At 41.0% G+C, this 15110-nt stretch overlaps 1 protein-coding gene across 13 annotated transcripts in view; it reads right to left on the bottom strand.

Moving 5' to 3' along the window:
• ELF1 (E74 like ETS transcription factor 1) overlaps positions 1-15110 on the bottom strand; it is a 140286-nt gene that overhangs the window by 39594 nt on the left and 85582 nt on the right. For 12 of the 13 annotated variants that reach the window (XM_075128772.1, XM_075128762.1, XM_048851406.2 and 9 more), the window contains 2 exons: positions 13732-14040; positions 4259-4433 (listed from right to left, as the gene is read on the bottom strand). In XM_075128772.1, the coding sequence (XP_074984873.1) occupies positions 4259-4433; positions 13732-13803 (247 nt within the window). In that variant the 5' untranslated portion in view covers positions 13804-14040. Of the gene's footprint in view, positions 1-4258; positions 4434-13731; positions 14041-14595; positions 14693-15110 lie in introns of those variants that run through there. The other variant, XM_048851426.2, reaches the window with a different exon arrangement.

Raw genomic sequence — 15110 nt, 5'->3', positions numbered from 1 at the left:
AAAAAGTGTATATATATCCAACATAAGAGCCGCACACATGGTCCACGGATAGCCTCATCTGCGGATGCAGATATGCATAGATACAAAGTGGATATGCACAGATTTGCAGGGCTCTATTCCTTGTGATGTACCATTTGTCTAATTTAGACTATAAACTTGTAGGGTATCTTGAAAGTGTGTGTGTGTGGGGGGAAACGTTACCTACCTCTTGTAATGTTTGTTTTTCAAGATGTGTTGCTCATGTCCATTCCAAATAGTTTTTTGCGCACCGCATGCACAGTCGCAGAAAGGTTTTTCCCCTAGAGGTACCTGTTGGGTCAGCTCAGGCACCCCTGGAGTCGCACCTTCATGGGCCCTCCCACCTCTCCAGTTCCTTCTTGCCAGATTACTCTGACAGAGGGGAAGGCAGGTAGATCTTGGAATGGACATGAGCAACACATTTAGAAAAACAACAGTTACGAGAGGTAGGTAACCGTTTTTTTTTCGAGTGCTTGCTCATGTTGATTCCAAGTAGGTGACTCCCAAGCCTTACCTAGAAGGTGGGGTTGGAATTCATGGACTCACTGATTGAAGCACCACTCTGCTGAATGCTGCATCATCCCTGGCATGCTGGGTAATGGCATAATGAGAAGTAAAAGTGTAGACTGAGGACCACATCGCCACTCCACAGATCTCCAGAATTGGGACCTAGGCCAGGAATGCCGCCAAGGAGGCCTGTGCTCTAATAGAATGTGCATCAGCGCAGGGGAAGGGATCTTTACTAAATCATGATATGCTCGGACACAGGACGTGATCCACGATGATATCCTTTGAGAGGACAGCTGAAGGCCCTTCATCCTGTCCGCTACCGTGACAAACAGCTGGTTCAATTTACAAAACGGCTTTGTTTGCTTGATATAAAAGGTCAATGCCCACCGAATGTACAGGGAGTGGAGCCTCTGCTCCCAGCAGTTAGCCTGAGGCTCAGGGAAAATGACTGGAAGAAAAATGTCTTGATTGGCATGAAATTGAGAGATGACTTTAGGGAGAAAGGCTGGATGCAGCCAAAGCTGCACTTTGTCTTTGTAAAAGATGGTATAAGGAAGGTCGGATGTGAAGGACTTGAGCTCAGACACCCTTCTAACTGAAGTTATTGTGACAAGGAAAGCCACCTTCCATGACAGATAGAGTAATGAGCATGTTGCTAAGGGCTTGAATGGAAGCCCCATCAGCCTCGAAAGCACCAGATTAAGGTCCCAAGCTGGGGTTGGTTGCTGAACTTGCGGGTAAAACCTGTCCAGTCCTTTTAAGAAAACAACCCACCATCGGATTAGCAAAGACTGAGCGGTCTGCCACTTTTGGGTGGAATGCTGAAATGGTGGCAGGGTTACAAGCTGCTTTAAATGTAGCAGATAGTCCAAGATAAAGGGAATTGATGATTGCATTGGAGAGGTACAACTCTGCGAACACCAGATCAAGAATCTCTTCCACTTGACCAAGTAGGTCGACGTCATGGATGGTTTCCTACTGCCAAGGAGAACCTCCCTAACAGGATCTGAGCATATGAGCTCTACCAGGTTTATGCAGCTTCCAAGCCATGAGGTGGAGAGACTCGAGATTGGGATGCTGGAGCCGGCTGTGGTGCTGGGTGATCAGGTCTGGAAATAAAGGCAGGGTGATTAGGGTGTCCATTGACAGCTCCAGAAGCATGGTGTACCAGTGCTGGCAGGACCAGGCTGGTGCTATGAGTATCACTGAGGCTCCTTCCCTCTGGATCTTGAGAAGAATCTTCTGGACAAGTGGGATAGGTGGGAACACATAGAACAGGTGGTCCTTCCAGGGAAGGAGGAACGTGTCTGCACGTGAGCCCAGACTGTGATTCAGGAAGGAGCAGAACTGCAGGCACTTCCTGTTGCTCTTTGTGGCGAACAAGTCGATCTGGGGAACTCCCCACAGTTGGAAAATGTTGTTCACCGTGTCCGGGCGAATGGACCACTTGTGCTTGTAGAAGAATCTGTTGAGATGGTCTGCCAGCTCATTTTGAGATCTGGGAGTATTGAGTGAGCTATGCAGAAATCCCAGAGCTTTAGAGCTTCCTGACATAGGGGAGAGGAGCATGCTCCACCCTGTCTGTTTATATAAAACATTGCTGTTGTGCTGTATTGTCTGTCAGGATTGATATGCATCTCCCTTTCAAATGAGCTTGGAAGGTCTGGCACGCCAGATGAATTGCTCTCAGCTCCCTGACGTTGATGTGAAGCGATAGCTCCACTTGGGACCAGAGGCCCTGAGTTCTGAGCTCTCGCAGGTGCACTCCTCACCCCATCACCGACATGTTGGTAACCAGACACAGCGAGGGATACGGTTTGGAGATGAGGATCCCTGCACACACCACTCGCGGATTGAGCCACCACTAAAGAGACTTGAGCACCTGCAGCGAGAGTGTGACGTCCGCACTGCGATAGAGCTCTCTGGCCCTGAACAGGCTCGTCCATCTGAGGCGACAGAGAGATCTCCATGAAAAGGACTCCTGGTTGAAGCCAGTGCGCTACACACTGATGCTGAAGTACCCAGTGCCAGGTCCATGAGGCCGACTTTGACTGCGGCCGCAGGGCCTGTGGTCCTTTTCCTTCTTAGTGTGGAGGCAGAATCCTCTGCAAATCTTGCATCTGTCTGTCTGGTGGGATTCCCCCAGGCACTTTAAGCAGGACCTGTGTGGGTCGCCCTTTGGCATCAGCTCTTGGCAGACCCTACATGGCTTAAAGTTCTGGAACTGAGGCATGCCCCGCCCCAGGCAGGAGAAGGGAACGGAGAAGAGAACCCCGGCTAACAAGGGGATGAGGTTCAAACACTACACTACACTCTACTAAAAACCATTAACTAACCGTTGAAACTAGTTTCAGGTAGGAACGACGAGTACACTAGGGGATCATTAGAAAACAAGAGAGAAGAGAACGCTCCAACGACCATCACTGGCAGTAAGATGGAACTGGAGTTGCGGCGGGTTGGTAGCACCCTATATGCGGGGAAAATCCAGGGGGCGCCTGAGCCGAGCCGACGGTACCGCTAGGGGAAAAACCTTCCGGTGACTGTGCACGCTGTGTGCACACACCTACTTGGAACTGACCTGAGCAAGCACTCAAAGAAGATGTGTTCTTAACTTGGGTTAAAATAGCAGTCAAGACACAGCAACTCAGCTCAACAGCTCAAATTCAAGCCTGAAGAGCAGCCTGAGCTAGAACTGCAGCTACTAAACTGAGGTAGAAGTTGAGTTACCATGTCTGCATTGCCACTTTAACCAGGATTAGCTAATCTGTGTTACAAACACAGATTTTTTTTTTGCAGCGTAGATATACCTTAGGGGGTGGTATCTGTGTTGTCTTCTTTATACTGTACAGCATTAATAGCACTCAATAAAACAGTATTCTAGTTTAAGAAAATCTTTTCTACTTGCTCCATCTCATGTTTTCTTGATGCATTTTGCGGAACCAGAGTTAACAGTATTAAGTGGTTGGGGGTAAGGGGCGGGGTGCGGGGGAGCTTTGCTGCTTATTTTTCCAACAGCATCATAACTTTGCCACACTGAGTACATCCCGTGCTCTCTGTTGTTGTTTTCCTGGTAAAATGTGTAGCATCCATCTGTAAAATGCAAACCATAAGACACACAACAATGTGTAACAAACAATGTGGGGTTACCCCTGTTGCTAGAACCTTAAACTTTTTAATTTCCTTACTCTAACATGGCTCACTGCAATTTTAAAATTGGGTATAAACAACTTTTTGCAATTCATATATTTCAAATAAAATAAAATCACTGTCATTTTTAGAATACTTTCACTGGAGTTTGAAACCACATTTCTGGGGCTTGTATTTGTACTATTGTTCATTTAACGCAGGACAAATAAACTTTAATCAACCTTTAATATTAGAAAGTAAAAGACACTGAATATATTGCTAAATTGCAACTCAAAAGTGCTTTCTTCTCAGTAATGTGGCAAACAGAACTGATTAAAAAACATTTAAGCAGAAATTTAAGCAGAAAGTCCAAAATTTTCCACAGAGAGCAGACACATTTTCCTTAAGTTGATAACCCATTTTTTTGTCGAAATACAATTTAGACAGAACATTGTTTACTTTATAACAAAGAACATAGTATAGTTTTATACATTTCTTCCTTACTTGGTATGGGCAGAACTTTGGTTGATTTTGCTCTTTGTCATGAAAACGTTTGTCACCGTAAGCCTCTGCCACACTATACAGAAATATTTCTGTAACAAACCTGTAAGGGTGATGTCATCATCTTCTATTATTTGCTCTTCTGCAACATCCAGGGAACTCTCAGTAATCATGTCACTGGATTCATCAACGCAAGCTAAGCCAGAATAATTGTGTAGGAGGTCTGCACTAGGAATATGTTCCACAATGACAGCAGGGAAAATGGATGGATCACCAAGCTATGAAAAAGGAGTATTAAAAGAAAACTGTTTAGATTGTTTCAGAACTAAATGTGTGTCTATCTGGAATATTTCAATCTTAACACATCTATAAAGTGTTACTAGAACATTAGGTTGTCAGGAACAAATATCAATCAACCAGCAATCCTTCAACATGCTAATTCGCACAGCTGCAGAAGGTGGTCACATAGCAAAATAATCATTAGAATTTCTAAAAGGATTACTTTGTACTGAGCAAGCATATTTATTACAGACATAATTGAGAAACAATTAATGTATATCCCCATGAAAACATTTTTACAGAGTCGCATCCGATGAAGTGAGCTGTAGCTCACGAAAGCTTATGCTCAAATAAATTGGTTAGTCTCTAAGGTGCCACAAGTACTCCTTTACTTTTCAGAGTAAAACTGTACTTAAAAAAATGGTCGGGGCAGAGGATTAGAAAACATTGTAGGGTATAACTGCACTGGCTGGAGGAGGAGAAGGGAGGGAGATGTTTTCCAATTAATTCCTATGGTTCTATTAATTTGAAGCTGCTCTGTCCCTCCCTCTCCACTGCAGTATCCACTCTGTCATCACCCCACCCTCTACATTTTTATCGTGTCAGAAATAAAAGAAATGAAGCAGCTGGAGAATCAGAAACATATCAAGCCAAGCAACAATAATTAGAAGACAAACATTCTTTCAAAAGGCTGTCCCCCAACAGGAAGAGGTTTTCAGAAAGTGAATGTTACAACAGAGAAAAGTTTTCTACAGCTAATCGTCTAAAAGGTCATCTGCAGGAAGAGATTCACTAGCTGATGGTAGCACAGTTTGTTACAATTACGCCAAGATTTTTTTCAGCAATCTCCATAGTACAAAAACATAGAACACTATTAATTTGACAAATTAAAAGAAAGGTTCTGTGAGTGGGTCCTTCTGTAAACAAAACAGTGTGGGTGGACTTAGGGCTAAAATACACTTCAGAAGAGTAGAGTATGTAGATTTGTACCTAGTTCAAGCCATTTTTTTAACCATTCAAGAAAAAAATCTTATGATTGAGGTCATAATCTGATCACTGCACACAGTTCAAGTGCAAGAAAAATAAAATATATTCCAAGCCAATGGTTCAATACAGATGATGGCTATAAGGTCAAGTACCTCTCAGCAAAAATCCAGGAAGGGAATTATTGGTAGCACCAGGTGCCATTAAAAGTTTTGAAAGGCAGGAATTAGTATTTTAAGTCATTCAGTAGTTTTTAAAAACATGTTCCAACAACAATTGTTGTAAATGGGTAATAAGGCTCAAATTAAATAAAATGCCTAATATATTTCAGTGGGCTTCTACAGTGAGTTAAGAGTTCAGGATACACAAAAGCCCATTATGGAAGTTCAGCAAGTAAGTTCCTCAAAATACAGGAATCAAAATAAAATAACTTCTAAAAGACCAATAAAATAGTCAAAAAGGAGACCTAGGTAAGGCCCCTCTGGCAGTTCTGCAAAAATTAGGAAGTGAACAGGTTAGAGCTGAGGAGAGGCAAGTCTGAACAAGAGTGACTCCAAGAGAGAAAGGGCACAAAGTCATAGCATCAGAAAAGATGACTGCTGCTAAGCAGTTCAGTAGAATAATGAGCTTCACTAAGACTTATTAATGAACCCCAAAGGTGTGCTCTCATGTGAGTCAATCAGAATCAGTCTGCATTATTAATATTATATCAAAATGGCTCACAAAACTATTATCCCATTTAAGAACCAAGTCAACTAATTTTCTTAATTGCACAAGACTCTATATAAACTAACCAGTAATCTACCCTGCAGGTTCTCAAACTTTGGCCCATAAACCACTGTTGGTCTTCAGAGATCTGGCTGGTCACATGGTTTTGGGTCTATTTGTTTCCACAACAGATATGAGGGGAGTTGAAATGAAAAGCAAAAAAGACAAAGGGACAAAATAACATATGAAAAAGAGGTAAAGTCCAATTCTTTCTATGAGTTTGAAATTGCTTTATTTGCCCCAGGGTGTTATGTGATCATGAACCAGAGGGTAAATGATCTCCAAGAGACAATTGCACTATTAAAATGTGGTCCAGGATATGAAAAAGTTTGAGATTCCCCAATATAACCAATACCAAGACAGAAACGTATTGTGAAAAAATGGTGAAAAAAAATGTTAAGAGTATTAAGGTTGAAAAGTCAAGCACTCAAAACATTTAAAATGCCAGAATAAGGTTGCCTGACACAAAGGCATCCCCCTCCCACATTTCAAGTCTGTGACCCAAAGCGTGAGGTATCAGAGCTTTTTAAAGCAAAGGCCATGAAAACTTTTTAACATGAGCAAATCAACTTATTTTTCCTTCATCTCATTCTCGGAAATGGTTGAATCATTTGGCTGAAATTAAAAAATGAGTCCAAGGCAGACACCCAGCATGGAAAATTTGAGCCCAAAAACGTAATGTTTGGAAAAGTTATAAGTTAGCTTGGCAGAATTCAAAATTTTTTTTATATCGTTTTGATGGATAATATCAATGTTTATTTTTAAGCATTTTTCCATATATTTATCTATTTAAATTTTCCAAGTTGTGAGAAATTATGGCGGGGATCAAAAAATAGGGAGTCAGATAATTATTTAATGACAGCAGGCACTGAGATAAAAAAAGTTAAACTTTTATAGCCTTTAAAAACAAAAATTTCAATATCACATGTCAAAATATACAAAGTAAATATCCTTAAACCAAGCAGGTTCTCAAGCAGCATTTTTCTTACTTTGCCGATCTGTAAATTTCAATTATTAAAAATGGAAATATTTTTTCATCGATCTGTGTGTGTAAAGTGAAATCGACAGCTACCAACAAAAATCTAATCCTTCCAAGCCTAGCTATAAGCAGCTGAAAACAGAGCTTTGTAGTGAGAAGTGTGGCGCAACCTTAATAATAGACAGTGCTACCAGTCCCACCTATAATATATATAGTGCAATATGCCACATCCTCTCATATCATTTGCTAATTCTGAACATTTCAATGGTTAAACGTAAACTCCTCCTAAATTATCAGGATTTGAAGGTCATGCCATGTTTACAAAGGAAAAATATTTTCTCTCGATTTGAATGAAAGTCTTGGATTACAATTTTGAAAAGTAATGCATGAATCCCTAAATTATGAAGTGCCACCTACATTCAAGGGAAACTATGTTAGCTAGAATAGCTTCTAAACGTTCTTCCCAGAGTAGAGCTTATATGTTTTCAACATTGCTGAGTAGGCCTTATGAATGTTGCGACCCCCAAACCAAACAAGGGGGAAGCTCAAGATGCTGGAACGGGGATGGCAAGAGGGTGAGGAGGAAAAAAAGCCTTAAACAGTCAGTCTCCTCTTCCAGTCCTGTTAGAAACAGATTCTTTGCTAGTGAGGTGTTCATTTCCTTAGGGTTCTGCTGTTGCACTAGCTTGGTAGCTGAAAATGTTGCTTACTTTATTTGCCCATAAAGCCAGCCCTTCTCATTAGCACCTTTCTCTATAAAAATGGTTCTGGCTCAACATGCTCTCTCTCTAATGACCTAATTTTGTGCCACTACCTCAGCCTCCTCAGAAACAGGAACTAAGGCATCAGTTCTCAAACTTTTGTATTGGTGACCCGTTTCACACAGTAAGCCTGTGAGTTTAACCCCCCCTTATAAATTAAAAACACTTTAAAAATATTTAACACTATTATAAATGCTGGAGGAGAAGCGGGGTTAGGGGTGGAGGCTGACAGTTTGTGACCCCCCCCCATGTAATAACCTCGCAACCCCCTGAGAGTTCACCACCCCCAGTTTGAGAACCCCTGAACAAAGAAAGCAAGTGAACTATATTGTCATTCTTCAAGGGAGTAGGTTTTAAATAATTACTTCGCTTCAGAAGAATAAATCCAAAGAAACACTTTTTACTAAAAACAAGGAAGAGCGTTTACAATTTAGAAACAAGTTTTGTGTAAATGAAATTCTTGTCCAGAGCTTTCTAAGGTCCCATCTACACTGCACAGCAGAAGTAAAAGTGCTGTGGAACTAGATACAATAGGTCAGTAATCTGTTCATTTTTAAAACATCTTCAGTCTTGCACTACCAACACGACTGAATCATATTTTGACAGTGTTACTGAACTGTACTGCAGCCTTGAATTTTATCAATCTGTAGGATTGCTCAGGAACGTGGTTTAGCACAACCTACAATTGTGTTCTGACCATGCCTGGGGACTACTGTCCTGAATACACCCACCATGGTAGTTTAACTAAATATCCCCAACATCTCTGTCACCTATAGAAGTTGCTCCAATAGAAGATATTACCTCACCCACCTCTCTCAAATATCTTGGGATCGATATGGTTACAACTACAGTGCATACCCCATCACAGTAATTTATACAGTGCCAAAAGACACTATTAGGATAATTCTTAGTTTTGCCCTATGCTTAAATAACTATTTGAGGAGCTTAGTGACATACGATTCAGGGAGGAAAAGGTGAACATAATGAAAAAGTGACCTGGAGGATACAGAAAATTATTAGTAATAGCCATGTTGTCATATGGTAAGTGAAGCTGACTTAAATAAATTATAGTCCTAGAAGAGTAGGAGCAAAAATCAACAGTTTTAGTGGCATTTAAAAAAAACCACGATCAACACTTTTTGGGTTTGCATACTCATAAGATGCAAAGTAAAGGTTTTCTTTCCTGCAATATTAAGAATAGAAAGCCCACAGCAAATATTCTGTAATTACTCACAGAAAATATATGTACACTTGTAGGCTTTAAGTGAAAAATGAAACTTTGTAAAAAGAGTCTTTTGTTATTGCCAAAACTACTTTTTTACATAGACTGCACTTGCAAATTTCATCAATAAAATTTCGTCCACCCCACACCCAACGAAGCTTCTATTGAAATAAACTGATATGTAAGTGACAAGAGAAAGAGGCAATTTTATTTCAGATTTTACATACCTGTCTCAATAATATAACTGGAGGAAAAGTACTTGGATCCCAATAGAATAGAAAATTGAGACTACTAGTAGTTGTGTTATTTTAGTCACAAGAGCAATCTTGTACAAATTATGAATGGCAGAAGAAGTCTGATAGAATTACTAAGTCAGAGATCCTCTCCTTCCTTGATGGAGACTGCCTGTGAAATCAGAAGAGTGAGCTTCTGACAAGGTGTCCACCACACCTCAGCACATGAGAGATAAAAAGGTCTCACAGCAGTTTCTCGGGAGCAGATAAATGCAGTGTGCTCCCCATGGAACCGGAAGCCCATGAAGGGAGACCTGAACCATGACTTCCTAGGAGCTTTCTGAATATGGGAGTCCTCCTCATTCAGAAACTGACTTCAGTTCCATCAGCCCTGTCAAAGACAATCCATCCTTCTAAACTGACCCAAAGCCAGATCATCAGGAATGTGGGAAGGGGACTGAGAATCTGTCTGAAAGATACTCTGCATGGAGATAGAGAGTAACATTTATTGCCCGATCCAGAGGCCCTCTGACTCTGGAGTTGAGAGGGGAGAGAGGAAGTGGCCATCCACAAAGCAAAGGAGACTACTGAAGGCAGACTGGAATTGGGCCAAAAGGTGGAGAAAATAAGTCCCCACAAACTTGACTGCACTGTTCTGTGAATCTGTGCCATGGCATCTCAAAACAATTGACAGGCCAACCCTCTGAGGTCTTCCCTTCCTCTTGGAGGAGTGTGAAGGGCCAAAAGTGGCAGTCAGGGCATAAAGACCCTGTCAGGGATAGCACCAGGTCTGATCCCCAATCACTGCCAGACCTATATACCCTTGGGAAAGTACTGTGGCCGCTAAAATGCAACTGTTTCAAGGATGGAACTTCCTAACCAATTGAAAGGCAGTGAAGGAATGGGGGGAGGGAGGAATTGAGAGAGAGACAGAGAGAGAGAGAGGAGTCATAGAGTAAGACCAGAAGAGACCAACATGTCATCTAGCATGGTCTGTGCCATACAGAAAGACATCACCATGACCCAACAACCAAAATTAGACCAAAGTATCACAGCCCCTGGGAGACCTGACTATTATGTGCCACAGGCAGGAACTGTGCTAGGGAGTATATCTGCCAGAATTGGAGCCTCTAGGACAGGGGTGGGCAAACTACGGCCTGGGGGCCACATCCGGCCCTCCAGATGTTTTAATCCGGCCCTCAAGCTCTCGCCAGGGGAGCGGAGTTGGGGGCTTGCCCCGCTCTGTATGTGCCGTGGAAGTAGTAGCATGTCCCCCCTCCGGCTCCTACACATAGGGGTAGCCAGGGGGCTCCGCACAGCAACCCCACCCCAAGTGTCACCCTCACAGCTCACATTGGCTGGGAATGCTCGCAATGGGAGCTGCAGGGGCAGCGCCTGTGGACGGGGCAGTGTGCAGAGCTGCCTGGCTGCACCTCTGTGTAGAATGAGGGACATGCCGCTGCTTCTGGGAGCTGCCTGAGGTAAGTGCCACCTGGAGCCTGCACCTCTGACCCCCTCCTGTGCCCCAGTCCCCTGCCCAGCCCTGATCCCCCTCCTGCCCTCAAACCCCTCAGTCCCAGCCCAGAGCACCCTCCTGCACCCTCAACCCCTCATCCCCAGCCCCATCCCAGAGCCCACAATCCCAGCTGGAGCCCTCACCCCCTCCCGCACCCCAACCCCAATTTTGTGAGCATTCAAGGCCCACCATACAATTTCCACACCCAGATGTGGCCCTTGGGCCAAAAAGTTTGCCCACGCCTGCTCTAGAAGGTGCAGCCTAGTTTCAGACTGATGGTACTCCATGCAAAAACAGAATCATCCCTATTTAAGCAGGATCTGTTCTGTGTAGCAACAGAGTCTGTAATCCTATTAGTAGAGTAAGCACAGAAGAAGTTTTTATGTTATTTGTGCATGGTCACACTTGCACACTCCAAAAAGGGCCACTGAGAAAGCAAAATATATATATCAGTATTTCTTAAACAGAAATGGACAAAGCTGGTAAGGGAAGAAATCATATTTCCTGTTCATGTGGAGTAATTCAAATCCCACCTCTAGCACCATCTGACACTGGCTGAGCTGGATTAAATTTGCAAATAGATGACTCATAAGTTGATTTTAAGAGCTGAAGTAAGACAATAACAAAAGAAAGAAAAGAAGAATGAGTTAGGACTTCCCAAAAGTACTGAAAACAGCCAGAATCTAGATACTGAAACTTTCTCTGAAACAGTCTCCCTCTTTAAATTCCAGAAAGAAAATGGTCTCTAAACTACATGTTAAGAGCTATTAAAAACAGGAAAGTTCCTTATATTGTTTCAATCCTAAATTCTAATTTTCAAAAACACAGCAAAAATAATTTTAAAAAAATTAAATTGGGTGAAACCAATACTCAAAGCTCAGCTAGAAAAAAGATCTTTGTTAGACCAGTAAAAATATTTTCAGGGCTACAACTTTCTAGTTGTCAGTTCTGGACAAATAAACAGAAATATCAATTTTATCCATCACAGAAATCAAAACCCTTAACAACTCTGTATAAAATTAACTACCTCCCTGGTCTTACCACATGATCCCTCTGATTTATACATTCTAATACAGCATTTTTTTTTTTGGTAACAAAAATAATATGACACGCCCATATTCAATTTCTACTTTAACCACTCAGACATTTTTCCGAAGAAGAATGTCCCTTTTTATAAGATTCATTCTCATAAATCAGCCACCTCTAGATTTATCCTCATCTCTTGCAATTGAGCTAAGATCCCCCAGGTTTGGAAAGAACTTGGAGCAAGGTATTCTCACTGAGTGGTCCTTGGCGTTATAGAGTTCACTTTTTCCCATTAGTCTGTCACAGCCTTAATTGGGTTACTTTTAGGGCATGCGATAAGACTGTTTTCCTAGGCTTTTTCTAGAGTAGGATTTATTGGGCTTCCAAAATGAATGCCAGGGAGGCATTTGTTCTGAGGCTGAAGAACTCTTACGGGAGGTTTATACTGCCCTCTTGAAATATTTGATCGTGTTCTTTATATTTTATGCCTATTGCCATTTGTCTAAATAAAAACATATCTAAACAGAGCAAAAACATGTTAGATTAATTTCTTCTCTATGAAGTTGGAATGAAGCATCCTTTACTTTCTAAGCATTCTCCTCTCCCATTGGCTGGGAAAGTGAGAACAACAATATATAATGCTAATAAATAAGGCTTGCTTTCCACTAAGTTTATGGAATTCCAATATTTGAATCCCTGGGCTGTCATGAACTCTGAAAAAATACAGGGAAGGAAGTTACATTGCCAGAACTTCCACCCAAAATTGAGTAAGCAGTTCACATTCAGTTTCATTGGAAGCATGTGATAGTAAGTGACAGCAGATGTTAGCCAATCACAGCCCTTTAGGTAGGTCATGTTAATAAAAAAAAAAAAAAAAAAGCCAGAAGCATGATTACAAAACCAGAAGTATTGTAGAAGGAGAAGGGATAGGTAGGTGCTTTTCACACAAAAATTTTAAAAGATATTATGACCTGGACAGACAGTTACTGTGTTCAGCAGCATTTTGAAAACTGCCTCCCTGTAATACTGCATTGCTAAATTTCTTACTAACAAATACAAAGCTTACCTTTAACAGGCATTTGAAATCTCTTCAGAGCAGTTGCCCTCATCCCTCCATAAGCATGGATTATTATCATTTGCATTTAAGGAATCCTTCACGATAGTGTCAAGGCACATTTTACATCATTTAGACACAGGGCCTGGCTTAAATAACTAATTGAGAGAATGGTTTGAAGGGGATGGAGGGGTTTTTTTTGGTAATGTGACAGACACTAGCCTAAATAAATTATTGGAGTTTAAATCGCTAGTTGCATTTTTGAGTAGCTGACAAAACCCTTTAATGATACAGTTCAGAAAACAACCCGTCAAGAACATACGGTATCCAAGATAACCTCCTGGTAGTGTTTCTGGCCATCTGTGGAGTAGCAGACTCCCCATATTTATCATCTTACCCAAGTGTATTGGAAGGGTTAAAAAGACTGCTAAATACTAGGGCTTTGGAATTCTGCATCGACCAGTGGGATCTACTGGCACAGATCTGTTAACAATGAAGAAATGGTCTCTTCAATATCACAGAAGTCACAAGGCGATGACCACCGAGCGCTTGAGCTATTTTCTGCTTTGTTCACACACACACACTGCATGAAGCAACAGTGAACTTTCGAAACAGTGCAAACATTTTCTGTGGTAATAATGATCTCAATGCTTAGCTTAAAAAAAAAAAAGGCGACGTTTTTTGATATTTTTAGAATACGTGCATCACTGACAAACTAACATAGCTTCTTTTTTTTTTTTTTTTTATCTCATACCTGTTGCTCATCCTCCATGACGTTGCTGGCAAATTCAAACACGAGCTCATTCTGTTGTACAACTGCTGCCATAATAAAGCATTCCCAGGTCTCAGTTCCACAAAAGAAAAAAAATGCTCTTAAATGTAAAGGAATGGAGACGGTTTCCAAGATCCAGTCAGGCAGGAAAACAAGATTATGAAATGAATCAAGTGTCTGGGACAATAATTCCTGGACAGCCAATCTTCCTGGGTTCTTCCCTGCTCAAAAATAAACAAACCCGGGGAAACTTTTCCTGAAATGTGTCCTCAGATAGATAACCTTTCACCCCTGAAAAACAAAAATATTACAATGAATAAGCAGTTGCGTTAACTGTACAGCACAGCCATAAAAGTTTGTTCAGAGTGATAAAGAGATCCAAATCTACATCACATAAAGTCAGACACTCCCATATCTTTAGAGATCTTATTTTTACAGATAAGAACATGTTTAATTTAGTGTGCTTCATAAACCGTTCAGTCTGCTTCACCAAGTTGGACATTAATTTCAAAGTGTATCAGATTAAAATAAAAATAAGAGTAGTATACTGAGAAGTAAAAACAAAAAAGATTTAAATACAATAGCTACTGACATTTTATTTTTCACTTGATACACAGCATTCAGCTCCCATACTTGTTAATGAACCCATGTATCTAAGAGAAAATTCAAGGCAAATATACAATCCTAGAGCGATCTAATAAGTTATTGAATACATCAGGTACTATTGTTTTCTCCTCCTCATTTGCTAGTCCAATTTTGAAAAGTTGTTATTTTGCCAGTTAAATGGATGATTCACTGTATCTTGGTTAACTCCTGAAGCATAAACTACATAAAACAAATACATACTCTTTTTTAATTAATCCTTCTAAAATCCAGAAAGCCCTTGAGTTCTCACACTAAGCAGCCTCTCTTTTTAAAATGTACTGTAAATGTATCCTTATCTCTAGCACAGGCTTGCAAGCTACAGGAAGGAAACTGCACTGACCACGTCATGGCAAATTAGAACATGCAAAGAACTGCACGCTACAATAGCAAAAAAACCCGAAATGCAACTTAGGAATGTAAACAGCTTCATTGGAGGGATGTGCGCTTACAACTCCCACATTCTAATTTATTCAGCAGCAATAAAAGGTAAAGGCAGCTGAAATGGACTCAAAGTGATAAGCTGTATCACACATTTTTTCAAATGGGAAATAAAATGTGATCTTGTTTGTATGACTGATATATTCAGTAAACTGATAAGAAAAAGCTGAGAAACTTTTTTAAAATATCAGCCAAGATTTTCAAGAAATAGGTGTCTAAAGCTAGATGCCTAAGTCCACATTTAGGTGATTACATATGGATTTAGGACCTAACTTTAA

The sequence above is a fragment of the Caretta caretta genome, chromosome 1 (genome assembly GCF_965140235.1).
Source record: "Caretta caretta isolate rCarCar2 chromosome 1, rCarCar1.hap1, whole genome shotgun sequence".
Lineage (NCBI taxonomy): Eukaryota > Metazoa > Chordata > Testudines > Cheloniidae > Caretta > Caretta caretta.
This window is presented reverse-complemented; position numbering and strand designations above follow the sequence as displayed.